Below are 26,137 nucleotides of genomic sequence, written 5' to 3'. Positions count from 1 at the left end.
CCGCCACCTGTCTTGTAAGCGCGAGGACCTGAGTTCGATCCCCGGTACCAAAAGAAAGAAAGAAGGAAAGTGGGGGGGTCACAAATTCAAGTGGTAGGGACAAGGCAGTATCCTCAGATAACACTGCATTTCAGACCTTCTATTGTATCTTGCAGAATAGACTAACTGGAATCTTAAATGGTCAGAACTGGTACTTCTGATGTAAATAATCTAATACTCTTTGAAATTATTAAATAAGACAAAAGCAACACTATTACTTTCTGGTTTGATGAATCCCTTTCAAAAATCCCTTCCCTGGGACTCCACTGTCTAAGGGGGGGCCTCTTCTCCAATAAGAGTGTATTCTAATGCCTCTGTGCCATGGGCCAGGTATAGCCAGGCTGGAGAAAAGCCGCCACAATGGTTGCGCTTTCCCTGAAGATCAGCATTGGGAATGTGGTGAAGACGATGCAGTTTGAACCATCTACCATGGTGTACGATGCCTGCCGCATCATTCGTGAGCGCATCCCAGAGGCTCTGGCTGGCCCTCGTGAGTCTGACTACCTGGGAGGCTGGCGTGGGAGTCCTCCATTCCTTCTCATTCCTGGGCTCTTGGCCTTAAGGGAGGACCTGTTGTGCTCTAGGTTACTAACCCTCAGGTCTGTGCTTCATGGTTCCCTCTTTCTCTTTAACTCCAAGATCATGTGGGAAAAATAGTTAGAAGCAATACTGTAGGCATTTGGCCACAGTGGGATCACCATGAGTCAGTGTGATCCATCCTCCTTCTCTTTTAGCCAGCGACTTTGGACTATTTCTATCAGATGATGATCCCAAAAAAGGAATATGGCTGGAGGCTGGGAAAGCTTTGGATTACTATATGCTCCGAAATGGGGTGAGTATCACTTCATCCAGGACCACCAGCATCCTCTTCCAGCTATCCCTTTCCCAACTCCTGTTTTTATCTCCAACCCCTCCCCATGTTTGTTTCTTTCTTGTTCTTATTCTTTGGGGGGAGAGGCGGGGAAACAGGCTCTCACTATGTAGTTCAGGCCTTGAACTCACTGTGTAGCCCAGGCTGGCCTCAAAGTCATGGCAGTCTGCCTGCCTCAGTCTCCCAAGTGCTGGGATTATAGATGTACACCACCATCCCTGGCTTCTTTCTTTTTCTTTCAGGATTTTTGTTGTTGTTTGTTTTGGTTTGGTTTTGTTTTTTTGATGGTGTTAGGAAAAAAACTAGAGCCTTGGACATGATAGGCAAGCATTCTACCACTAAGCTACACTCCTAACTTTGTCATACTGCTGTTTTTTGGAGACAGGGTCTCACTAAGTAGTTCTGCCTGCCCTTGAAGTCACTGTGGAGACCAGGCTGGCCTCAAACTCACAGCAATTCTCCTGCCTCCACCTCCCAAGTGCTGGGATTACAGGCATGCACCACCACTCCTGGCTCATATTGCTTTCTATTATGGGGAATCATAATGCCCTGCTTTTGAATGAACCACTATGGTCTTCCAATAATCTACTTTCATCCCTTCTGGCTGTGTAAAAATGAAGTAATACTCCTAGCTTCATGTAGGCTCTGGGCTTCTTTTCCTGCCCCAACAGGACACCATGGAGTACAGGAAGAAACAGAGACCCTTGAAGATCCGGATGCTAGATGGAACTGTGAAGACTATCATGGTGGATGACTCTAAGACTGTTACTGACATGCTCATGACCATCTGTGCCCGTATTGGTAAGAGGTATTAGTAGACACAGGCCAGGAAGCTCCAACTATGCCAAAAGAGCAATGCCCAGGAAGCTACCAAACTATCTTCCTCCCCCAGGTATTACCAATCATGATGAATATTCACTGGTTCGAGAACTGATGGAAGAGAAAAAGGATGAGGGCACAGGAACCTTACGAAAGGATAAGACACTGTTGCGAGATGAAAAGAAGATGGAGAAACTAAAACAGAAACTTCACACAGATGATGAATGTAAGCAGAACTGGGAAAAAGAGCATTTGAAATGTGGAGTGGGGGTAGAAACTGCAGTAATTTTATTCCTTATTTGTTTTTACTTTCCTTGTAAAAGGCACTATTTTATATATTGGATATGTATCAGTTATAACAAATTTTATGCTTATAGAACTTACATTTAGGAGGCAAGGTAGGAAATGAAGAAATAAAACTTCAGGCACCATGGGGCTTTGGACTAAAGGAACTTTCTGTGCCCCAGTGAACTGGCTGGACCATGGCCGGACACTGAGGGAGCAGGGAGTGGAGGAACATGAAACCCTGCTGCTGCGGAGGAAGTTCTTCTACTCAGACCAGAATGTGGATTCCCGGGACCCTGTACAGCTGAACCTTCTTTACGTGCAGGTGCACAGCAAACTTGCCTGGAATGGGATGTATAGTAAGGGGCAGAAGCATAATTGGAGTATACCTACCTACCCCTTTACACATAAAACATTTGCTCTTTTCTTTGTGCTCTCCAGGCGCGAGATGACATTCTAAATGGCTCCCACCCTGTCTCCTTCGACAAGGCCTGTGAATTTGCTGGCTTCCAATGCCAGATCCAGTTTGGACCCCATAATGAACAGAAGCACAAGGCTGGCTTCCTTGAGTGAGTGCCCCATATCCCACACCCTGTCAAGCCCTGAGACTCCCTGCCATTGTCACCCCAGTGGGCCTTTCTCCATCCTAGGCCTTCTTGCTGTTTCCTCTTCCAAGGTGCCAGGGCTTGGCCCTCCCAGGTCATCATCCTTGCAGCAGCCGTCATTCCTTATCTCCTCACTGGCCCCATTGGAGTATGAATGGAGTCCAGTATCTCTTCCCTTGCACCCTTCCCTAAAGCAAGCCTCTCCCCCTCCCCCGAAGAAATTTGCCTCAGTAGCCAGAGGAAAATAGGATAACATTTTCCTCCTAAGGAACATTAGATTAAAAATTCTTCCAAGTCTCATCCACTGGTATTTTCTCAGTATGCAGTGTGGCATGGCTTTCTTAGCTTCCTAAGTGCATGGACATCCTTCTAGGGAGTGCTTCTTCCTCTTGGTTCCCTGAAATAGAAGCAAGACCCTTTTTTACAGGGACTCAGCCTCCAATTTAAGTTCCCTCAGTCCCTTTCCCCACAAGGAGAGATACAAGTTGCATTCAAGAGCTCATACCGTCATCTGTATTTTGAAAAGCATTCTAGACCTGGTTCCCTCAGAGTCCTACTTGCCTCACAGATAACACTGTCCTAGACATTTCTTCATACCCCTAGACCCACAGCTCATGGCCCACATGTCCTCTGGTGCTATCCACTACATGCTGACCCTCCCTTTTCTGGTGTAGCCTGAAGGACTTCCTGCCCAAGGAGTATGTGAAGCAGAAGGGAGAGCGTAAGATCTTCCAGGTGAATGGGGGTAGGGGAAAGCATCTGTGATGACCCGGGAGCTTTGCTGCTTGATCCTACTAAGTGGACCTCTGCCCCCTCCCATCCCTGCTCACCCCACTTCCACCCTCCAAGCTGTTCTCCCACCTCTCCTATGCCCCCCCCAAAAAAAAATGAAAGAAAGAGAAAACTTGGACTTTAGTCTCAGCTTTATCACTGCTTTTGCCTTGGAATTCAACTCAATATTTTCCTTACCTCTAACGTGGAATAAGAGTGCCTACTCTGCATAAGATAGGAGCATCAAAAGGATAGTAAACCTGAAATTACTGTGAAAGAGTAATCTTTGTTCAAACGTAAGACATTACCTCCACTCTTTGAAAACTGAGCCCAAAGATCTTTTCTTTGATCTTCTACTTTCTAACTACCCGGCAAATGTCCAGAATGTCTAAGTTCCCTAACTTCATCCCTTGTGTCGTTGCTTATGCATATCCCTGGCTAGCCTCCATCCCATCACCCTTTCATTTTTTTATCTCAAATTCTTGAGCCTTTCTGTGTCCCCATAATGCTCTTGTTATGGTTAACATTTCATCTTCACTCCTTTGCTGTGATGTTATATGATGCTATCTCTGTATCTTGCTAAATCCTTCCCCATTTTATATTCAAAGGCACACAAGAATTGTGGACAGATGAGTGAGATTGAGGCCAAGGTACGCTATGTGAAGCTAGCCCGTTCCCTCAAGACTTATGGTGTCTCCTTCTTCCTAGTCAAGGTGAGTTCCAGACCCTGCTCCCTGCGCTCATTTCTCACTCTTGCCCCTTTCTCTTCTCTCTGAAGGTCTCTCTGTTGGCACTTAATCACATTTTTTCCATTTTACAGGAGTCCCATTCTTTGCCTTCCATTGACCTTATGAGAGCCTGCTTGTTGTCAGTCTGCTACCACCACTTCCCTTTCTACCCAGAATTTCCCCTAGTCCTTAAAAGAGCTTTATCCTGGGCCTGCTTAATGGACACACTATTGTAGCCTTCCTGGCCCCTCAACATTCCCTTGTGGTCTAGAGCTGATCTGTTCTGCATTCAGTATCTTGCCTGTAACATCACACTAACCTCTGCCTCACAGGAAAAGATGAAAGGCAAGAACAAACTAGTGCCTAGGCTTCTAGGCATTACTAAGGAGTGTGTGATGCGTGTGGATGAGAAGACCAAGGAGGTGATCCAGGAGTGGAGCCTCACCAACATCAAACGCTGGGCTGCCTCTCCAAAGAGTTTCACCCTGGTAGGTCTGGGGTTCCAATGAGAAAGGGCTTTGGGATATTCCAGAAGGGACAGCTACAGAGATCCGACCCCCTCCCATGGTGTAGGTGCACTGAGCATGACTCCAGGAAAAAGAACTTCAGAACTGTTGCAGGAGGTTAGAGTAGATGGAGAAATTTACATTCTGGTGAGTGAATGATGCTTAAATGAAGCAGGTGATAGACATGCTCTTTAAAGTCAACAGAGGACTAGGGGTGTAACTCAGTGGTAGAGCACTTGCCTAGCTCTGCACAGGCCCTGGATGCAATATCCAGAGCAAATAATTGAAAGAAAGACAGTAGAACCAAACTGGGAACTATCAAGCAAAGATTTCAGAAATTCTTGGAGGGAAAGATGACAGAAAAACAAGCCTCCTCTCTTTTCAACAGTAATTATTTACAGTTGTTTTTTTTCTCCCTCTGGCTTTGTATTTTGGGGTTATGAATTGAAAACTAACACCAACTTGACAAAGTATCTGAGGAATGGAAATAGAAATTATAGTAAATATCATTTTTCCATTTTGAATATTGTTACCAACCTGGGGAGAGTAGTTGAAATTGTAGCAGAAAGGCCACTCCTCAGAAACAGTATTTCCCTTCACAGAGGAAAGTAAAGAAGCAAGAGCTTGGCTAGGTGTGGTGGTGCATGCCTGTAATTCCAGCACTCTGAGAGGTTGAGTCAGAAAGATTGAAAGTTTGAGCCCAGTCTGAACAACTTAGTGAGACCCTGTCGCAAAATTAAAAAAAAAAAAAAATGTAAAGGGCTTGGTGATGTAGCCCAGGGAAAAGACCCAGCACCACACACATACCCACAGTGGAACAAAAAAACAGGTTGGCCAGGCATGTTGGCATATGTCTGTAATCCCAGCACTCAGGAATTCAGGAAGGAGGATTGGCATGAGTTCAAGACCAGCATGAGCTACACAGTGAGTTCAAGGCCAGCCTGAAGTATAAAATGAGACCTTGCCTCAAATAACAAAACAAAAAAAAGCAGAAAAGTGAAGAAGGTGGGCTTTTTCTAGAGGGTGGTTGGTCCGGGAAGGCATCCTCATCAGCTCAACCAAGGGGCCCCTCGACTTTAACCTGAATAATTTCCACTGAGTCCCTACCTGGTCACCCTAGGACTTTGGAGATTACCAGGATGGCTACTACTCAGTACAGACTACTGAGGGGGAGCAGATTGCACAGCTCATTGCTGGCTACATTGACATCATCCTTAAGAAGGTGAGTGCTGCTGCCCAGCCTTCTGTCTATGATCACCTGCGAGCTAGTCTTCAAGAAATAGGGACCTATGTTCTGGAAAGCCACTGACTGAGGAAAGAAGAGGCAGTCTTTCTCCATGGCCTCTTACTTAGTTGCCCCCAACTCTTCTTCCTTTTTCTTCTTACAGAAAAAAAGCAAGGATCACTTTGGGCTCGAGGGAGATGAGGAGTCTACTATGCTGGAGGACTCAGTGTCTCCCAAAAAGTAGGAAGGGAGTTGGGCTGACCCAGGGATGGGGAAGGCAAGGCCTGACTCTGTGGAATGTTGGGAGTGGGGATCCTTAGGATGGTTCTCACGAGGTACAACCTGTAATGAGAACTCTCAAGCCCAGATCCCAGGACCTGCAGAGGTGGTGGAACTAGGTAGGGGTGGGGTGGAGATGAGGCGTCCCCTTTGTGTTTCATTTCATGCTCCTTCTTGTCTCCAGGTCGACAGTTCTTCAGCAGCAGTATAACCGGATGGGCAAAGTGGAGCATGGCTCTGTGGCCCTGCCTGCCATCATGCGCTCTGGAGCCTCTGGTCCTGAGAATTTCCAGGTGGGCAGCATGCCACCTGCCCAGCAGCAGATTACCAGTGGCCAGATGCACCGAGGACACATGCCTCCTTTGGTAAGAGTGCCCCCACTTCCACCATGGTGCCCAGACCCTTCTACCTTCTACTAGGCCTAGCCAGGAGTTAGGCTGCCTTTTCCTATTTATATTCCTCTGGTTCTCCTTTACCTTCTCTTTTCTCTAAATGTTCCAGCCCAGTCCTGGTCACTCCTCTCCCCGACTTATTTTTTTTTTCCCCTCCTTGGTACTAGGGATTAAACTTGTGACCATCCTCCCCTTATTTTTCAGACTTCAGCCCAGCAGGCCCTTACTGGAACCATCAATTCTAGCATGCAGGCTGTGCAGGCAGCCCAGGCCACTCTGGATGACTTTGATACTCTGCCCCCTCTTGGCCAGGATGCTGTGAGTATGGGATGGAAGAGAAGCCAGTTGTCCTGAAGCTAGGACTCCAGGAGATAGAGGGGTTAACCAAACCAGAGCAGATCCTGAGGTTTTTCCTCCTTCTCATAGGCCTCTAAGGCCTGGCGTAAGAACAAGATGGATGAGTCAAAGCATGAGATCCACTCCCAGGTAGATGCCATCACAGCTGGTACTGCCTCCGTGGTGAATCTGACAGCAGGTAGGCTAGATGCCAACCTGTGTATGTGTGAGGGAGAAGGGGGAACAAGCATGTTCAAGCATGCATGTGACTGACTCCATGTGTGACTCTACCTTGACTCATGGAAGGTTCTGTGTGTGTACAGCTCTCTCCAGACGTGTGTGTGACTTAACTGGGTGTGACAGTGTTCCTTCCCTAGCCTGCCATCTAGCCTGTCCTGTCTCTCATGCTCCTCCTCTTCCTTCTGCCCTCAGGTGACCCTGCAGAGACAGACTACACTGCAGTGGGCTGTGCAGTTACCACAATCTCCTCCAACTTAACGGAGATGTCCCGTGGGGTGAAGCTGCTGGCTGCCCTGCTGGAGGATGAAGGCGGCAGTGGCCGCCCCTTGCTACAGGCAGCAAAGGGACTTGCAGGGGCAGTGTCCGAACTGCTACGCAGTGCCCAGCCAGCCAGTGCTGAGGTCAGGGGCCATAGGGTTGGGGTGAGGGTGGACATAGGGTTCGAGCCCAAGGAGGGACAATACCAGTTGCAGGGTGGAATTGTATCCTAGGAACCTCAGAGACCCACTAGCATGTGATTAGGATTGGGCAGCTTCTGACAGGTGTTCACTCTCCACAGCCCCGTCAGAACCTGCTGCAAGCAGCTGGGAACGTGGGCCAGGCCAGTGGGGAGCTGTTGCAGCAAATTGGGGAAAGTGACACTGACCCCCACTTCCAGGTTGGTGACTTACCCAGTCCCCAGAATCCCCACTTCTAGGAGGTAATCTCTGGTGAATCCAGCCCCCAGTTCTCTGCTTCTATGTATTGACCCTTTCAAACCAACCTGAACCTCAGTTTCCAGGGATTCTAGTCTTTTTTTTTTTTTTTTTTTTTTTTTAGGGTTTGGAATTCACAACCTGAATTTAATTCGAGCCCAAGGAGGGACAATACCAGTTGCAGGGTGGAATTGTATCCTAGGAACCTCAGAGACCCACTAGCATGTGATTAGGATTGGGCAGCTTCTGACAGGTGTTCACTCTCCACAGCCCCGTCAGAACCTGCTGCAAGCAGCTGGGAACGTGGGCCAGGCCAGTGGGGAGCTGTTGCAGCAAATTGGGGAAAGTGACACTGACCCCCACTTCCAGGTTGGTGACTTACCCAGTCCCCAGAATCCCCACTTCTAGGAGGTAATCTCTGGTGAATCCAGCCCCCAGTTCTCTGCTTCTATGTATTGACCCTTTCAAACCAACCTGAACCTCAGTTTCCAGGGATTCTAGTCTTTTTTTTTTTTTTTTTTTTTTAAGGGATGAGAATTCAGAACCCCTGAATCTAAACTTAACCTACTAGTTCACTCTTGGCCTCATTGATGATATTCTCAGCCCTGTCTTTTGTATATTCAGCCCTTGTCCCAGCCCGAGGCTATCTTGAGCCAACCCCACTTACCATGCTAAGGAAGGTGGTCCTCCACCTCTCCCTATTCCCCACCCCATGCCACTTGCCTCAGCTGACTTTTCATCCTGGATTTCCCATGCAGATATGTGCACCCAGAGGGGCTGGGGTTCGATCTCCCCCCGATTCCCCTACGGTAACGGCCTCTGGCCTGGGCCTTCCCAGCTTGGTTCCCTCTGAGCCGCATACACTCGTTTCTGTACTCCTCCCCAGACTCCTGGGAGAGCAGAACTTGATGGGAGATGGAGAGGCCTGGAAAAGGCAGGGTTGGGGAAATGGAATTAGGTAAACTAGGACAGGACCATGTTCCTGAGACTCCAGGATGACTACTTACAAACCAAGATTGAGAAGAAATGGAGAAAAGAACTAGAGGTGGGAGGGACCCCAAGAGGTCCCACTGTATCATACCACACCTCCCTCCCATCACTGTCCGAGTGTATCCGCCTCAGGCATTTCTCCCATTGGTATAGGCTCTGTTTCTTTTGGTGTGGGTTTGTTCCTTGGGGATTCTGTCTTGCTGAGTGCTCAAGGCAGGGGCTTGGGGTCGGTTCTGGTTGCTTCTGCATACACTATCCTCTGATTGGGATTGATGGGAATAATGAAGCAGCTCATGCCTCAAGACATGTCCATGGATCCCAAGCTCCATCTCAGGTCATGCTAACTACTGTTTGCTGACAGGATACTCTAATGCAACTGGCCAAGGCAGTGGCAAGTGCTGCAGCTGCTCTGGTCCTCAAGGCCAAGAGTGTGGCCCAGCGGACAGAGGACTCAGGGCTTCAGACCCAAGTTATTGCTGCAGCCACGCAGTGTGCATTGTCTACCTCCCAACTGGTGGCCTGTACCAAGGTAAGCCCAAAGGTTGCTGTTTCCTGTGCCTGCTACTCATGCTGCCACACATACCCTAAGCTTCTCATTTCATCCTTTTGTCTCTCAGTGCCTCATTACCCCTCCAAGTGACTACTGTGAGAACCATGAACACTCCATCTCTTGACTTCTTTCTCTTGCCTACATCTCTTGACATTCCATTTCCCCACAGGTGGTGGCACCTACAATCAGCTCACCTGTTTGCCAAGAGCAGCTAGTAGAGGCTGGACGACTGGTGGCCAAAGCTGTAGAAGGCTGTGTGTCTGCCTCCCAAGCAGCCACAGAGGATGGACAGCTGCTGCGAGGAGTAGGAGCAGCAGCCACGGCTGTCACCCAGGCCCTGAATGAGCTGTTGCAGCATGTAAAAGCCCATGCCACAGGGTCTGGGCCTGCTGGCCGTTATGACCAAGCCACTGACACCATCCTTACTGTCACTGAGAATATCTTCAGCTCCATGGGTGATGCTGGTAAGGACACCTATCCCTGGAAAAACAAAGGCCCCAGTGAGATTCCCCAGGCCCACTGGATATTCGTGTGCACAGCCATCCACCTCACCTTAAGGACTCAGCACAGTGTGGCCTTGCCAACCAGGCAGCCATGGGCTGCTTCTCTGTCTGTAAAGCAGAAACAAAAGCTCCGTTCTGTCACCCTTTCATTGTTGAGTGACTTTACACAAAAACATGGAATGTGACATAATTAAGAGCTAGTCTTCTCCACTCCATCTTCTTATCCCCCAAAGCCTTCCCAAACAGAATCTCATTGTTCTCAAGACTTCCTGCTGAAATACCCATGGGCAACTGTCCTCCCTCCCGTAAGAAATCATTGGCAGGGGCCAGGGATTTAGCTCAGTGGTTCCACTGCCTGCCTCGCAAACACAAGGACTCAAGTTTGATCACCAGTACCAAAAAAAAGAAAAAGTAAACAACTCATGGAAAAATCTGTTTTTATCCAATATCCTAAGTAAACCCAGGGAAAAAAAACAGAAAGCACTTAAGAATGTAAAAGAGTCTCTGTCTTGTTAAAAGCCCCACCTGCCTTGTCCGTACCACTTTCCCTTCCCCTTATCTTCACCCTGACACCATCTCAGTGTCTCTGGCTTTCTCACTTGATTGTCCCTTGTGCTGTCAGGGGAGATGGTGCGACAGGCCCGCATCCTGGCCCAAGCCACCTCAGACCTGGTCAATGCCATCAAGGCTGATGCTGAAGGAGAGAGTGATCTGGAGAACTCTCGCAAGCTCCTGAGTGCTGCCAAGATCCTAGCTGATGCCACAGCCAAGATGGTGGAGGCTGCCAAGGTACAAAACCTACTATGCAGCCCCCCAGACTGATTCCTAAAGGGAAGAAGATCTAGATGGAGAGTTGCAACTGATGGGGGAGACCCCAGAAAAGTAAAAAATGTAAAGAGAACAAATAAGGGGACACTCCAGAAGCAAACAAACCCCCTGGCTGCAGGTGGGCAATGGCCTTGGTTTCTAGCCATTGCAACTCCCAGAGTATTCACTGCCTGTGGCAAATGTCCATATTATTTTTCTTCCTTTAAATTCAGTCTGCCATCTCTGCTTTTCCCCACATTGCTGCCACCATCTGCCTAGAACCCCTGTCCTTCCTAGTCTCTCCTGTGAAGGCACATAGGTCTTCAGTCCCAAGAGTCTCCATGCTAGCAGCACAGAGAAAGACAAGGTATTAGGACAATAAGACAGGTCCTGGGGACCATTGGAAGGAAGTTTCAGAGATTGCCAGGTTCCTTAGGCTCTGAGGCTCCTCAGTTTGCAGAAAGAAATAGTTCCTACTTCAGAATTCTGAGATCCCTTCTCAAAGTGAAGCCTCCTTTTCCCCTGCTCCCACTCACCTGTGGCATTCGGGGTATTCTTTAGGAAGTGGGACAAGCCACAAGAGGAGGAAGAATGGATAGTTCATCCTAAAGGAATTCAGTCTGACAGGAATCCAGGCTCCCCAGGGCTGTCACACTGGCCTTCTGGAGGCAATTCCTCTCTGTAATGATTGCCTTTCCCTGTGAATAATTAGAAATGATCTCAGGAAAACAAGTGAATTTTAAGCTTGACGGGGCCAGAAAAGAACATTTAGGGTCCCCGGAGATGCTGGTGGTGACTGTCCACCTTTCTCAGGGGGCAGCTGCCCACCCTGACAGTGAGGAACAGCAGCAGCGGCTGCGGGAGGCAGCAGAGGGGCTCCGTATGGCCACCAATGCAGCTGCACAGAATGCCATCAAGAAAAAGCTGGTGCAGCGCCTGGAGGTAAGGTTGGGAAGTCAATTGGAGCAAAAGTGAGTGCTGTGGGAGGAATAAAACAGGAGGGACATGCAAGGAGTCACTGTTTCCTTGGGGCATAGTATGAGCTTGGAGGACCTGGGGCTGCATTCACTTGTCCTGACTACTCTGTCCTCACAGCATGCAGCCAAGCAGGCTGCAGCCTCAGCAACACAGACTATTGCTGCAGCCCAGCATGCAACCTCTACCCCCAAAGCGTCTGCGGGCCCCCAGCCTCTGCTGGTGCAGAGCTGCAAGGTGAGTCTCTAGGAGGCCTGTGGTTGTAGAGAGGAGTGGGAAGAGAAGGCCTCTCCCCCAGTCTGGTGTTCATGACATTTTCACCTGCAGGCTGTAGCCGAGCAGATTCCACTGCTGGTGCAGGGCGTCCGAGGAAGCCAAGCTCAGCCTGACAGCCCTAGTGCTCAGCTAGCCCTCATTGCTGCAAGCCAGAGCTTCCTGCAGGCAAGGGACCCTCTCTCACCTCTCAAGCCAGACTGTGCCTTTCCAATATCCTATACATACTGCAATTTGAATGTCTACTGGTAGTCTCTTTGCTAATACCAAGCCTCAGTACTTACCATGTCCTGACCATCATCAGTCCCTGTAACCAAGCCCAGGGAGAGGACGGCGTACCTCATTTGCCAACCTTTTCCCCAACAGCCAGGTGGGAAGATGGTGGCAGCTGCAAAAGCTTCAGTACCAACAATTCAAGACCAGGCTTCTGCCATGCAGCTGAGTCAGTGTGCTAAGAACCTGGGGACTGCACTGGCAGAACTCCGTACTGCTGCCCAGAAGGTATGGGAACTGGCCATAGATGTGGAAGATGAGGGTGGAGTACTGGGATGACAGGGAATCTGTACAGAATAGCCTTGAACAAGGATGACTAATCCGAAGCTTTGGAGAGATACTATACCTCCTACACCCAGAACTCCTTCTTAACTGTCACAGGCTCAGGAAGCATGTGGGCCTTTGGAGATGGATTCTGCACTGAGTGTGGTACAGAATCTAGAGAGAGACATGCAGGAAGTAAAGGCAGCAGCTCGAGATGGCAAGCTAAAACCCTTACCTGGGGAGACAGTGAGTATTAAGAACGCTTACACAAATGCTGAAGTCTTCTTTCCCATCTCTGCTGCAGAGCTGCCCTAAACTAATTTAAATTTCCAGCTATCTCCAGCTGCCTTGTCAGGTATCTTTTCATCACTTCATCTTTCCCTGAGCCTGATTTCCTCCCACCTACTTCATCCATAGATGGAGAAGTGTACCCAGGACCTTGGCAACAGCACCAAAGCCGTGAGCTCTGCTATTGCCCAGCTGCTGGGAGAGGTTGCCCAGGGCAATGAGAATTATGCAGGTATGTGGGCACAGGGCTAAGAAAGGAGAACAGAGGTAGGGATGAGGGGTGGGGCTGACAGAGGAAACCACAGGGATCAAGGCTTGCCAATGAAGGTGCCTTTTCCTTTCCCTTCCTCTTGTTTCCCTAGGTATTGCAGCTCGGGATGTGGCAGGTGGGCTGAGGTCACTGGCCCAGGCTGCTAGGGGTGTAGCTGCCCTGACATCAGATCCCACAGTGCAAGCTATTGTGCTTGACACCGCCAGTGATGTACTGGACAAGGCCAGCAGCCTCATTGAAGAAGCGAAAAAGGCAGCTGGCCATCCAGGGGACCCTGAGAGCCAGCAGCGGCTTGCCCAGGTTAGGTATTGGGAGGGGCCACTGCCCTCCTCCTCCTCAGGTCCCTTGATAAGTGCACACCACCACCCTGCCCAACTGAAGCAAAGGTTTCTAGGCTTCACCTGCACTGACAGGACATCTTTGGTTGCTCATAAGAAATCCTCCCTGGAGTTTATCCTTCTATTTCAGTCATGGAAGAAATGTTTCAGTTGAGTTAAGACACAAGCCTAGCTAAGTGTCAGATTTCATCACTATTGCTAGAGGCCCTAACTTCAGCCTGTTCAGCTGTTATAATTCCTTTCCTCCTCCATTTTCTGAGGCTGAAGAGCTGGTTATTTCCCGTGTCCCAAGGAGGAGAGAGGGGTCTCACAGATTGTTCCCTCTTTGGAAACCCCTTTTTCTTTCCACTTCAGGTGGCCAAAGCAGTGACCCAGGCACTAAACCGCTGTGTCAGCTGCCTACCTGGCCAGCGAGATGTGGATAATGCCCTGAGAGCAGTTGGAGATGCCAGCAAGCGACTCCTGAGTGACTCGGTAGGAGGACCACGGTGTGGAGGGAACAGAGAAGTCAGAAAACTCAAAGCCTCCCCTTCCTACCTCTAGACTTCTCCTTTGGCCCAGCCTTCCAAGTCTGTCACCATTCATTACTTTCAAGTTAAGTACCCACCCTCTCAGCCTTCCTTTACCAACTTCTACCTTACCTCATTCCCCTGCAGCTTCCTCCCAGCACTGGGACATTTCAAGAAGCTCAGAGCCGGTTGAATGAAGCCGCTGCTGGGCTGAATCAGGCAGCCACAGAACTGGTACAGGCCTCCCGGGGAACGCCTCAGGACCTGGCTCGAGCCTCAGGTCGATTTGGACAGGACTTTAGCACCTTCCTGGAAGCTGGAGTGGAGATGGCAGGACAGGCCCCGGTATGAAGAAGCAGGGAGTCTGGTTGCACGGTCTCTTTAGAAGTTAAGTGGCACCTGGGTGACCATAGAGTCTGGACATGCCCCTTTCTTCTTCCCCCTCTCCTGTCTTGAGCAGTACTTGAATGTCTGGGAAAGAAGATCCTTTTATAGATCTTTATATAGAGGACAATGTATACATGACTTTCTCACTTTGAACAGAGCCAGGAGGACCGGGCCCAGGTTGTATCCAACTTGAAGGGCATCTCCATGTCTTCAAGCAAACTTCTTCTGGCCGCCAAGGCCCTGTCCACAGACCCTGCTTCCCCCAACCTTAAGAGTCAGCTGGCTGCAGCGGCCAGGTGAGCAGGAGCTGAGAAGCCCAGTCCTAGAATATGTAAGAGGAACTGGGGAGGAAGCATTTTATAAAACACCCAGCTTACAAGTGGCAAGGCAGAGGAGAAATAGCTGGGGACACTCCATGCACGCGGGACCCAGGAATGATGATCCATTCACTTATTCACTCACCTTTCTGTTGCCCCCAGGGCAGTGACTGATAGCATCAACCAGCTCATCACCATGTGCACCCAGCAAGCGCCTGGCCAGAAGGAGTGTGACAATGCCCTGCGGGAACTGGAGGTGGGCACTTGGCAGGCCAGCAGAGGTTGAGGTTCAGGAGGGTGTGCTCTAGGTTTGGGCTGAGGAAGTTGTCTTGGATCTCATGTCTCCTTCCCACTACACAGACAGTTCGGGAACTCCTGGAGAACCCAGTCCAGCCTGTCAATGAAATGTCGTACTTTGGCTGCCTGGACAGTGTCATGGAGAACTCAAAAGTAAGTGTAGATGAAAGCCCAAGCAGGAAGATGAAACTAACCAGATGAGGCCCGGTACTTGGGGGACATGATCTGAAACCCCTGCTACTTTCTGTTCCTCAGGTGCTGGGTGAAGCCATGACTGGCATCTCCCAAAATGCCAAGAATGGGAACCTGCCAGAGTTTGGAGAGGCCATTGCCACAGCCTCCAAGGCTCTCTGTGGCTTTACTGAGGCAGCTGCACAGGTTATTTCCCTGAGATTCCCTGGAACAGCCCCCGCTGTCCCTTCCCCATGCCCCCCTCAGCCCAAATCACATGTGGATAAATCAAGAATTGTGTGTCTGTAGATCCAATTGTGTGTCTATGGAACCTAGTTTTCACCCTCCTCAGTTGGACATCAACAATTCTGATCACTGCAACCCCTAAACTGGTGTTTCGGTTAGGATTACACTGTCTGACCATGAGGCCTTTTTTATTAAAATGGCATGTAACAAAATTTCCAGTTACTGGAGGCACCATTTCACTGTCTTCTTCTACATTATCAAGTATGAAATTACCTAGTAACTTTAGAATGTTTGTTTGAGTACTTAAGGCAGTGTCTGAGAGTTCATCAAAGACTATTTCCCTGAAAGCCTAGCATCATCCTGCTCCCTCAATCTCTCCCACCTCCCCTGTTACATTGGGTACCCTACTCTATGTGACTTGACTTTTTAAAATCTTTGTTTTTTCTTTTTCCTCATTTTTGGAAAAGCATAAAGAGGAAAAAGCAGAGCTACCATGTGTTGCTTGAAGTACGAATCAAGTATTATGATGGTTTTCAATCATAAAGATCCTTAGCAACCATTATACCTAACCCTTCTTGCTTTCCCAATTCTTGAAACTTGGAGGTGTTGTCAGTGTTAATTACCTTAACACCTTTCATAGTTATACAGCTACGTTGTTTTGGGGTTTTTTGTTTGTTTGTTTTGTTTTGTACCAGGGATCGAACTTGGGTCCTTGCACTTGGGAGGCAGGCAGTGGAACCACTGAGCTAAATCTCCGGTCCTACATTATGTTGTTTTGTTTTTTACTTTTTTTTTCCCAGCAGAGTCTCATGTTGCCCAGGCTGGCCTTAAAGTCCTGGGCTCAAGTGATAATTCTGCCTCACCTTCCTAAGTAGCTGGGACTATAGGCACATACCAGCACATCTAGCTTTAGAATTATTCCTCTATCTGTGTGTCTTTCAAACTTTATTTCATCTTTTATATAATTTTTAAAATCATCTTAACCATTTCAAACCTTTTTCTGCTACTCACAATCAGCTATACTTTTTCCCCAATGATACACACACACCCTTTTGCTCTTAATCGGAAATGTTTGAACAAATTTGACAAGAGTTTTTTTTTTCTCTTTTTATAGTGTAACTAACTTTTACAGTAAGTTCTCTAAACTTTCTCCGCTTTGTCCCCGCTCTTCACTTCCCATCTGTAATCTCTATTCCTTATCCCCACTCCTTTTTCTCGCTTAGGCGGCATATCTGGTTGGTGTCTCTGACCCCAACAGCCAAGCAGGACAGCAAGGCCTGGTGGAACCCACACAGTTTGCCCGTGCAAACCAGGCAATCCAGATGGCCTGTCAGAGTCTGGGGGAGCCTGGCTGTACCCAGGCACAGGTAAACAAGGGAACAGGTACCACAGGCAAGTGTGGGGAAAGATGGAATAGACCCCATGGGGAAAGAGGGAGGTGAAGCACATACGGGGGAGGAGAGGGCAAGAACCTGTCCAAGCTTTCACACACAGCTTCTGTTTGGGTAGCTATCTTTTCTTTGCAGGTTTCTCATAATTCTTCCTTTGGTGCTAAATTCACAACTTCTCTATAGATATCTCACCTTATTCTCCCACTTGCCCTATTTTCAGTTTTTCTCCATTAGTATATCTCATTCACTTCCCACTCCATGCACCCTGTTCAACTTTAGGTACCTGTTTCACAAATCTTGACTTTTCAAGTGACTGTTTTCCTATTTAGACTTTTATAGGTATTACACTTCATCCTCCAACCCTAAAAAGGCTCCTCGGATATGTGCACTCTTTGCTGCCCTCCTCATGCCTCGTCCATTTCTGTCTCCATAGGTGCTCTCTGCAGCCACCATTGTGGCCAAACACACTTCTGCACTGTGTAATAGTTGCCGGCTGGCTTCTGCCCGGACTGCCAATCCTACTGCCAAGCGTCAGTTTGTACAATCAGCCAAGGAAGTGGCTAATAGCACAGCCAATCTCGTCAAGACCATCAAGGTTTCTAATGTTTAAATTCCCATCATCACCCTATCTGTCCCATCTCCTGTCCCCCAAATCGCCCAGCCATTCTCCAAGGCCTTCTACCAGATGCCCTCTACCTTAGCCCAAGCCCTTCCCTATCCATACTGACCATTGCCATCCTTCTTCAGTCCTCTAAGCCCTGAAGGGAGAACTGCTCTTCACCTCCTGTGCCTATAGGCTGAATCCTTAGGGCCTCCCTGTGACTTGCAGGCACTAGATGGGGCCTTCACAGAAGAGAACCGTGCCCAGTGCCGAGCAGCAACAGCCCCTCTGCTGGAGGCCGTGGACAATCTGAGTGCTTTTGCATCCAACCCTGAGTTCTCCAGCATTCCTGCCCAGATCAGTCCTGAGGTAAGGCAGTGTGAAGGCTAGAACGTCACCTTATCTTCTGAAGTGTTATGAGACTTACCTTGCTTCTTTCCCTCTCTCCAGGGTCGGGCTGCCATGGAGCCCATTGTGATCTCTGCCAAGACAATGTTGGAGAGTGCCGGTGGGCTGATCCAGACAGCCCGGGCCCTAGCAGTCAATCCCCGGGACCCACCTCGCTGGTCGGTTCTGGCCAGCCACTCCCGGACCGTCTCAGACTCCATCAAGAAACTCATTACAAGCATGAGGTACTGAGGGGTAAAGAACCAGTGTGGCTGGGAGACAAACATTGTGGCTGAATAGAGTGGGTGAACACTTGATGCAGTTCTATAGGGTAGTGTTAAAGGATACCTGTTGTTCTAGACTTGGAGGACACAGGGAAATGCTAGGCTGGCCTTGTGTACAGGGGATATTGTTGGTGTGGAACTGTGATGTTTCTGCAGGGACAAGGCCCCAGGGCAGCTGGAGTGTGAGACAGCCATTGCAGCTCTGAACAGCTGTCTGCGGGACCTGGACCAGGCTTCTCTTGCTGCAGTCAGCCAGCAGCTTGCTCCCCGTGAGGGAATCTCTCAAGAGGTGGGGAAAGTTGTGTGTGGGAAGGGAGATGTCTGGCTTAGAGACGATTGGGGTCAGGGAACAGGCTTCACAGAGATGGCAAAAGGCTGGAGCATGCCTGGGGAATTAGGAGGTTCTCTGTGAAGTAAGAGTTGGGGCTGGGAATAGCTCAGTGGTAGAGCACATGCTTAGCATACACAAGGTCTCGGGTTAATCCCCAGTTCCAAAAAAGCAAACAAGAAAAATTGGAAAAATGGAATTCTGTTTGCCAGAGGGTCCTACCACAATCACAATCAGAGGTGATGTCCTCTTCCTCCCCAGGCCTTGCACACTCAGATGCTCACTGCCGTGCAGGAGATCTCACATCTCATTGAGCCATTGGCCAGTGCTGCCCGGGCTGAAGCCTCCCAGCTGGGACACAAGGTACCTAGGGAGGTACATGAGTCCGGAGGGAAGGGTGAGAGACACAGTACCTGATCCCTGTTTCAACCCCTTGCCTCAGGTGTCCCAGATGGCCCAGTACTTTGAGCCACTCACGCTGGCCGCAGTGGGTGCTGCCTCCAAGACCCTGAGCCATCCACAGCAGATGGCGCTTCTGGACCAAACCAAAACGTTGGCGGAATCTGCCCTGCAGTTGCTGTACACTGCCAAGGAGGCTGGTGGCAACCCCAAGGTAGTGAGGGGGTGGGGCTGCTGCTAGTGAGAAATGGAGAAGTAGAACCAGCAGGGCTCCCTTCCATTTACTCACTTGCTCCACAGCAAGCAGCTCACACCCAGGAAGCCCTAGAGGAGGCTGTGCAGATGATGACAGAGGCCGTGGAGGACCTGACAACAACCCTCAATGAAGCAGCCAGTGCTGCAGGGGTCGTTGGTGGCATGGTGGACTCCATCACCCAGGCCATCAATCAGGTAAGAGTCTTGGGGTGTCTGTGGACGCAGAGGTTACTCTGGACCAAGGCCTTGAGCTCAGTGGCAGAGACCCTGACAATCTCCCCTTCCTCTATCCTCCACCTCAGCTAGATGAAGGACCAATGGGTGAACCAGATGGTTCCTTCGTGGATTACCAGACAACTATGGTGCGGACAGCCAAGGCCATTGCAGTCACTGTACAGGAAATGGTGAGCTGGAGAGATTCTAAGAGAACTGCCTTTGAAGAGCTATGTTTGGATAGAGCTTCACCTCTTCCATTATCACTAGGTTACCAAGTCAAACACCAGCCCTGAAGAGCTGGGCCCTCTGGCCAACCAGCTGACCAGTGATTATGGCCGGCTGGCCTCTCAGGCCAAGCCTGCAGCTGTGGCCGCTGAAAATGAAGAGGTAAACATGGAAGCAGCTCTGACCTTTACCTCCCCCTCACAGGAAATCCCAGGGGCATGCCCCCTTTCCCGTCCTGTCAGCCTCAGGTCTGTCCTGCCCTCATCCCCTCCAGATTGTCATAGAAAGGAGAACACAAACTCAAGCTGCTCCACTGGAGTGATCTCTGCTTCAAAGCCTTCAGTCACAGGGTTAGAGACAGCTCAGAATCTAGAGACTTCTCAGTTCTGCCTCTCCTGCTTCTGCTTACCTTTGTCTGGGCCTGTGGCTGCTTCTCTGTTGTGCAAATGTATATCCCCTGTTCCCTTCTTAGTTCTTCCTTGTTGCAAATTCATGAAGTTCATCCTTCTCTAAGCTCCTGGCTTTCCAAGAAAGCAAGCAGTTGGATCTTAGCAACCCCCAACCACAAACCCTTCACAGTCCCTGTGGGCCAAATTGTAATCCTTGGCCCTCTGATGCAAATCCTCAAGCATAAAGTGCTTCTCTCCCTCCTCCACACTAAGCTTAACACAATCCTCACCAGCTGGTGTCTATGTGCTATTATTTTCCATGTGTAGGAGCTGACCTTCTGCTTAAAGGATGTGAAACCAAAAAAGTCTGTGTGCTCAGAACTTTTTCTCACAACTCCATTAGTCCTTAGTGATTTCCCCAAGTATAGTGGAGGGGCCCTGAGTGCCCCTTTTAAAACCCATCTCTGTTCACAGATAGGTGCCCACATCAAGCACCGAGTACAAGAGCTGGGCCATGGATGTGCTGCTTTGGTCACCAAGGCAGGTGCCCTGCAGTGTAGCCCCAGCGATGCCTACACCAAGAAGGAGCTCATAGAATGTGCCCGGAGAGTCTCTGAGAAGGTGACTGTGCTCTTCCCTGTCATCTGGGAGACTGGCTCCACAACCTGGGGTCTTTCCCTCTCTTCCCCAGCCTTCCCAGCCCTCTTCTCTTACCCCTTTTCCCAGACATGAGAAACCATTCCCTTTGACATAGCACCATTTAACTTCCTACCCCAGGTCTCCCATGTCCTAGCTGCACTCCAGGCTGGGAATCGTGGCACCCAGGCCTGCATCACAGCAGCCAGTGCTGTGTCCGGTATCATCGCTGACCTCGACACCACCATCATGTTTGCTACTGCTGGCACGCTCAACCGCGAGGGTGCTGAAACCTTTGCCGACCACCGGTGAGGAGGAAACTGCCCAGATGGAGGCAGACCAGTAGAGGGAAGGGATCAGAAGAGGCAGGATTTAAATATCTCTTTGGGGAGAACCTGGATTGGGAACCTTGGCCTGGCTGGAGTGGGTAGAGAGATCTGCAGAAAACTGACTGGGCTGAGCTTCCTGCAGGGAGGGCATTCTGAAGACTGCAAAGGTTCTGGTGGAGGACACCAAGGTACTGGTGCAGAACGCAGCTGCAAGCCAGGAGAAGTTGGCACAAGCTGCCCAGTCCTCTGTGGCTACCATCACCCGCCTTGCTGATGTGGTCAAGCTTGGTGCAGCCAGCCTAGGAGCTGAGGACCCTGAGACACAGGTATCTACCTGACATCCCTAATTCTGGCCAGAACCACTTCCTGTTCCCCTTCTTCCTCCCATAGACCAGAGTCGCCTCGCTCCCACAGGTGGTCCTGATCAATGCAGTGAAGGATGTAGCCAAGGCTTTGGGAGACCTCATCAGTGCAACGAAGGCTGCAGCTGGCAAAGTTGGGGATGACCCTGCAGTGTGGCAGCTCAAGAATTCTGCCAAGGTCAGAGAGAATGAGGAGCAACATCCGGAAGGGGCTAATGCATTTCCTCCTGTTCCTTAAAATGATCCCCCCTGCTTATATGATACCTTCAGGTGATGGTGACAAATGTGACGTCATTGCTCAAGACAGTGAAAGCTGTGGAAGATGAAGCCACCAAAGGCACACGGGCCCTGGAGGCAACCACAGAACACATCCGGCAGGAACTGGCGGTGAGCACAAGACTGGGGCATCATGGACTAGGGTCAGGGAGGAAACATGAGATTGTGACTGTACCTCACATGTATTCACATATGAATGGTCACACACATTCTCTCATTGCCAGACTCTTCATGTAATATACACTTCTGTCTTTCCCTCCCTCACTTATTAACTCCTTAGCATTTCATAGCTCTGCTTTTACCACCATCCTCCTATCTTCTCTCATTACCAAAGGTTTCTTGGTTGCTACATTCAGCAGACTTTTCTTGGCCTTCATCTTCAAGCATTTCCATATTTCCATAGCATTTGACTCTGTTCATAAGCTTGTCTTTGAAATTTCTTCTGCCTTTGACTTTCTCCCTCTCTCTCTCTCTCTCTCTCTCTCTCTCTCTGGGGGGGGATGGGGAACTTTCACATCCCCAGCCCTTTCTGAAACAAGGTCTTAATTTATTGCCCAAGCTGGGCTTGAACTTCCAATCTTCCCACCTCAACCTCCCAGAGTGCTGGAATTATAGGAGTGCATCACAGTGCCCTACTGCCTTTGGCATTCTTGACATTGGTTTTTCCTCTTGTTTCTCAAACATCTCAGCACCAACCACTAAATCACCTTCAACCTAATAAATGTAGCAGCTGTTCCAGAATTATACATCATCCTTCTCTATTGCAGTCTTACATGAGCTTAATCACTTTCATTGTCTAAGAAGGTGACTTACAGGTCTGTTTCTCTCGGTTGCCTGTTTGACATCACCACCAAGATTCTGTGCCTCCATCCAGTTCTGCATAATGTGCTCCTTCTATGAATGGTGGTGATAGCAACTCCCAATTGTGAAGATTCTACCTCAGTCCTCTTTGACCACACTGTCATTGAACACATCCGGGCATTGCCAAACCTTCCACTACCCTTGTCCCTTCTTCTTCCCCGCCCCCCCAGTACTGGAAATTAAACCTTTCAAGTGCTGGACTACATCCCCACCATTTTTAATTTTTTGAAACAAGGTCTCTCTAGAGGGCTGGGCTAGAATTTGAGATCCTCCTACCACAGCCTCCTGGAATGCTGGGATTTCAGGCATGCACTACCACACCTGGCTCTCCATTCCTTTTCCCTTTCCTCTCCCCTCTCTGTCCTACTGTCCACAGCCTTCCTTGTTCAGACTTTTGCCAGCTCACTTTGCCTACTGTACCAATTTTCTGCATGGTCTCCCTGCTTTCAGTCTCTACTACTCTCCTTTCATACTCATCTTTCTAATTCCTAAATTCATCTTTCTAATGTTGTTTTCACCTCTATGTGGAAATGTCCAAATTGGAACTCTTAATTTTCTGTGAGTTCAAGGCCAGCCTGCGCTACACAGAGTTGAAAGCCAGCTTTAACTACATAGCGAGACTGTCTCAAAAACTTTTTAAAAAATAAGTTCTCGGGGCTGGGGATTTAGCTCAGCGGTTCGGTGAGTTCAATCCCTGGTACCAAAAAATCAAAAAAAAAAAAAAAAAAAAAAAAAAGTTCTCAGTGACAGTTTGTTGAAGGAAGACATGAATCACACAATGATAGGGTATTGTATTGCCTTTTAGTCTCAATGTCTACAAAATCTTTCTTTTTCTGCCCCCAACAGGTTTTCTGTTCCTCAGAGCCACCTGCCAAGACTTCTACCCCAGAAGATTTCATCCGAATGACCAAAGGTATTACCATGGCAACAGCCAAAGCTGTTGCTGCTGGCAATTCCTGTCGCCAGGAAGATGTCATTGCTACAGCCAATTTGAGCCGTCGTGCTATCGCAGATATGCTTAGGGCTTGCAAGGTAGGAATGCGGGTAGTGAGACAACTTGGGGCAGAACATGAGGCAGCAGAACCATAGGGATTTGGGAGGTCTGGAGCTCTTTGGGATACTAAAGCTAACATGCTACTCTGGGGACAGGAAGCAGCATATCACCCAGAAGTGGCCCCTGAGGTACAACTTCGAGCCCTGCACTTTGGCCGGGAATGTGCCAATGGCTACCTAGAACTGCTGGACCATGTGCTACTGGTAAGGAGAGTGCTGTTTGTTCCTCGTCTCAGCCACCCTACTTTGCTATCTTTCCCAAATCTGTTCATCTTTCCAAGTCTTCCTTTAGCATTTTTTTTTTTTTTTTTTTTTTTTTTTTTTTTTTTTTTTTTTTTTTTTTTTGGTTTTTTGAGACAGGGTTTCACTATGTAGTGAGACTGACCTGGAACTCACTATGTAGCCCAGGCTGGTCTCGAACTCACAGCAATCCTCCTTCCTCAGCCTCCCGAGTGCCGGGATTATAGGCGTGTACCACCATGTCCAGCTCATTCTTATCATCTTTGCATCTCCTGCTCACTACTTCTTTTCTTGTCTCCACTTTTCCCACTTGACCTCCCCCTTCTGTACCTTCATCATCTCTTCTTTCTCCTCATTTCATCATTCTTGCTCCTTGTCAGCCGGTGGGTGAGTGAAGGAACCCCACTCTTCACTGTGTGTGCAGCAAGCTGTGTGGGGTGAACCTGGGAAGGCTGTGTGTGTTTGAGGGCTGTGCTGTGGAGTGCGCTAGGGAGGGGGTCGGGAGCATGGTCTGCTCTGCTTTATGGACCAGGGCAGAACCTAAGTGCTGATGCTCTTTATTGCCCAGACTCTGCAGAAGCCAAATCCGGAACTGAAGCAGCAATTGACGGGACACTCAAAGCGAGTGGCTGGTTCAGTGACTGAACTCATCCAGGCTGCTGAGGCCATGAAGGGTGAGGGGTGACCAGGGACAGGGAGGGAAGGGAAACCCTTGTCATGGTATGATCTCTGCTTCCTGGTGGACAGCTCTGAGCTATCCTACGCCCACAGTTCCTGAGGTGGAAGGGGCTGGCGATACTAACTGAGCTCCCCAGTGTTTCTGGCCCCCCTGCTCCGCCTGAGCCCCCTCCTTTCCCCTCCATCTCTAGGAACAGAATGGGTAGACCCAGAGGACCCCACAGTCATTGCTGAGAATGAGCTCCTGGGAGCTGCAGCAGCCATTGAAGCTGCAGCCAAAAAGCTTGAGCAGCTGAAGCCCCGGGCCAAACCCAAGGTCAGTCCTGCCCCTTCCCTACCCACCTTCATAATTGAAGGTTCTATGCCTTGGTCTCCTCTCTGACTTCGCATCTGCAACCCATCTTTCATCACTGAAGGAGGCAGATGAGTCCTTGAACTTTGAGGAGCAAATACTGGAAGCTGCCAAGTCCATTGCAGCAGCTACCAGTGCGCTGGTAAAAGCTGCATCAGCTGCCCAGAGGGAACTGGTGGCTCAAGGGAAGGTAAGTTCTTAAATACCCTGAAGAATGGGAACAGGGCAGCAGATTTGTAATCTACACTCATCCTTAGCTGAGAGGCTTCAGAGAAGGGAGAACACAGTTCTGAGCAGGCCTTCCCCTTCCTCCACAGGTGGGTGCCATCCCAGCCAATGCACTGGACGATGGGCAGTGGTCCCAGGGCCTCATTTCTGCTGTAAGTGTACAGTAATAGTCAGTCTCCCTGAGTTTGGGATATTTTGAGAAGGCTGAAGGGGGTGGGGCAAGAGGCATTTTTTTTAAAAAAGAGGTATATTTTAATGTAACTCTGCCTTAGGCCCGGATGGTGGCTGCAGCCACCAACAATCTGTGTGAGGCAGCCAATGCAGCTGTCCAAGGCCATGCCAGCCAGGAGAAGCTCATCTCCTCAGCCAAGCAGGTAGCTGCCTCCACAGCCCAGCTCCTTGTGGCCTGCAAGGTCAAGGCTGACCAGGACTCAGAGGCAATGAAGCGGCTTCAGGTGAGGAACCCTGACCCATCCCACTGTCCCACTGTATTGCTTTAAACCATCACCCCTGAGATGAATACTTCTCTGATGGAATATCTGCCCAACTGAGCTCTCCTGCTACCTTGGTCTTGCACAGGCTGCTGGAAATGCAGTGAAGCGGGCCTCTGATAACCTGGTGAAGGCTGCCCAGAAGGCTGCAGCCTTTGAAGACCAGGAGAATGAGACAGTGGTGGTGAAGGAGAAAATGGTCGGGGGCATCGCCCAGGTGAGCCACTCTGAGGGACACTATCAGGGGCGGTCATCTTGTCTGCACTGTCGTACCTGCCCAATGCCCCTAAACCATATACTCTCTAAGCTGGGTCTTGGCCCTTCATCCCTCAGATCATTGCAGCACAGGAAGAGATGCTTCGGAAGGAACGAGAGCTAGAAGAAGCACGGAAGAAGCTGGCCCAGATCCGGCAGCAGCAGTACAAGTTCCTACCTTCAGAGCTTCGGGATGAGCACTAGGGAAGCTGCTTCTATTTAATGCAGACCCAGCCCAGAGACTGTGCCTGCCACTACCAAAGCCTTCTGGGCTGTCAGGGCCCAATCTGCCCGACCCCAGCACTCCCCAAGTGCCTGCCAAACCCTGGGCCTGGCCCTTCCCAGTCCCGCTGCACATCCCCTGTCCCCTCCCTGATTCCAAGTGCCTTTGTGCCCTAGGGCCCCCAAGTGCCTACCCTTTCCCAGAGTATTAATGCTCCAAGAGTATTATTAACGCTGCTGTACCTCATTCTGAACCTGCCAGGGCCCCAGCCCGCTCCACCCTGCCAGCAGCTTCCAGCCAATGCCCACCGCCTCATCAGCTCAACTTAGCTTTTTTTGATACTTTCTGTCTCCCACCCCAGCTACCCATGGGGCTGTGGGGTTGTAAACCCCAAAGAGGTCATGCTCCAATAAAGGTGATTCTACCTA

General features: G+C 49.6%; 1 protein-coding gene across 1 annotated transcript; it reads left to right on the top strand.

The window, feature by feature from the left end:
• The first annotated feature begins 369 nt into the window (after window positions 1-369).
• Window positions 370-26,137, top strand: Tln1 (talin 1). The gene is made up of 56 exons (XM_033758963.1): window positions 370-529; window positions 774-871; window positions 1,582-1,711; window positions 1,803-1,955; window positions 2,197-2,339; window positions 2,456-2,583; window positions 3,294-3,354; window positions 3,999-4,103; window positions 4,451-4,606; window positions 5,745-5,846; window positions 6,013-6,089; window positions 6,313-6,493; window positions 6,725-6,838; window positions 6,947-7,055; window positions 7,289-7,497; window positions 7,656-7,754; window positions 9,143-9,310; window positions 9,501-9,795; window positions 10,457-10,623; window positions 11,455-11,583; window positions 11,737-11,853; window positions 11,944-12,057; window positions 12,256-12,390; window positions 12,544-12,672; window positions 12,844-12,946; window positions 13,077-13,285; window positions 13,678-13,797; window positions 13,980-14,177; window positions 14,376-14,515; window positions 14,699-14,792; window positions 14,897-14,986; window positions 15,089-15,211; window positions 16,474-16,617; window positions 17,075-17,236; window positions 17,471-17,611; window positions 17,693-17,874; window positions 18,070-18,202; window positions 18,503-18,604; window positions 18,684-18,854; window positions 18,941-19,090; window positions 19,198-19,299; window positions 19,379-19,498; window positions 20,200-20,346; window positions 20,503-20,669; window positions 20,833-21,016; window positions 21,105-21,230; window positions 21,323-21,439; window positions 23,036-23,221; window positions 23,339-23,446; window positions 24,051-24,156; window positions 24,352-24,476; window positions 24,577-24,702; window positions 24,830-24,892; window positions 25,013-25,195; window positions 25,320-25,448; window positions 25,565-26,137. Exons 1-56 carry the CDS (start codon window positions 400-402, stop codon window positions 25,688-25,690), a joined length of 7,626 nt encoding a protein of 2,541 aa, XP_033614854.1. The 5' UTR covers window positions 370-399; the 3' UTR covers window positions 25,691-26,137.

This window comes from Fukomys damarensis, unplaced genomic scaffold, assembly GCF_012274545.1.
Source record: "Fukomys damarensis isolate Sample0158 unplaced genomic scaffold, DMR_v1.0_HiC HiC_scaffold_36, whole genome shotgun sequence".
Taxonomy (NCBI): domain Eukaryota; kingdom Metazoa; phylum Chordata; class Mammalia; order Rodentia; family Bathyergidae; genus Fukomys; species Fukomys damarensis.
Note: the sequence above shows the minus strand (reverse complement) of the source record. Positions and strands in the feature narration are given on the sequence as shown.

Coding starts and splice junctions, on each gene's coding strand:
- Tln1 (XM_033758963.1), top strand. CDS start 400: ATGGTTGCGCTTTCCCTGAAGATCAGCATTGGGAATGTGGTGAAGACG. Junction 1,956..2,196: donor ACTTCACACAGATGATGAAT/GTAAGCAGAACT, acceptor TCTGTGCCCCAG/TGAACTGGCTGGACCATGGC. Junction 14,178..14,375: donor AGATGGCAGGACAGGCCCCG/GTATGAAGAAGC, acceptor CACTTTGAACAG/AGCCAGGAGGACCGGGCCCA.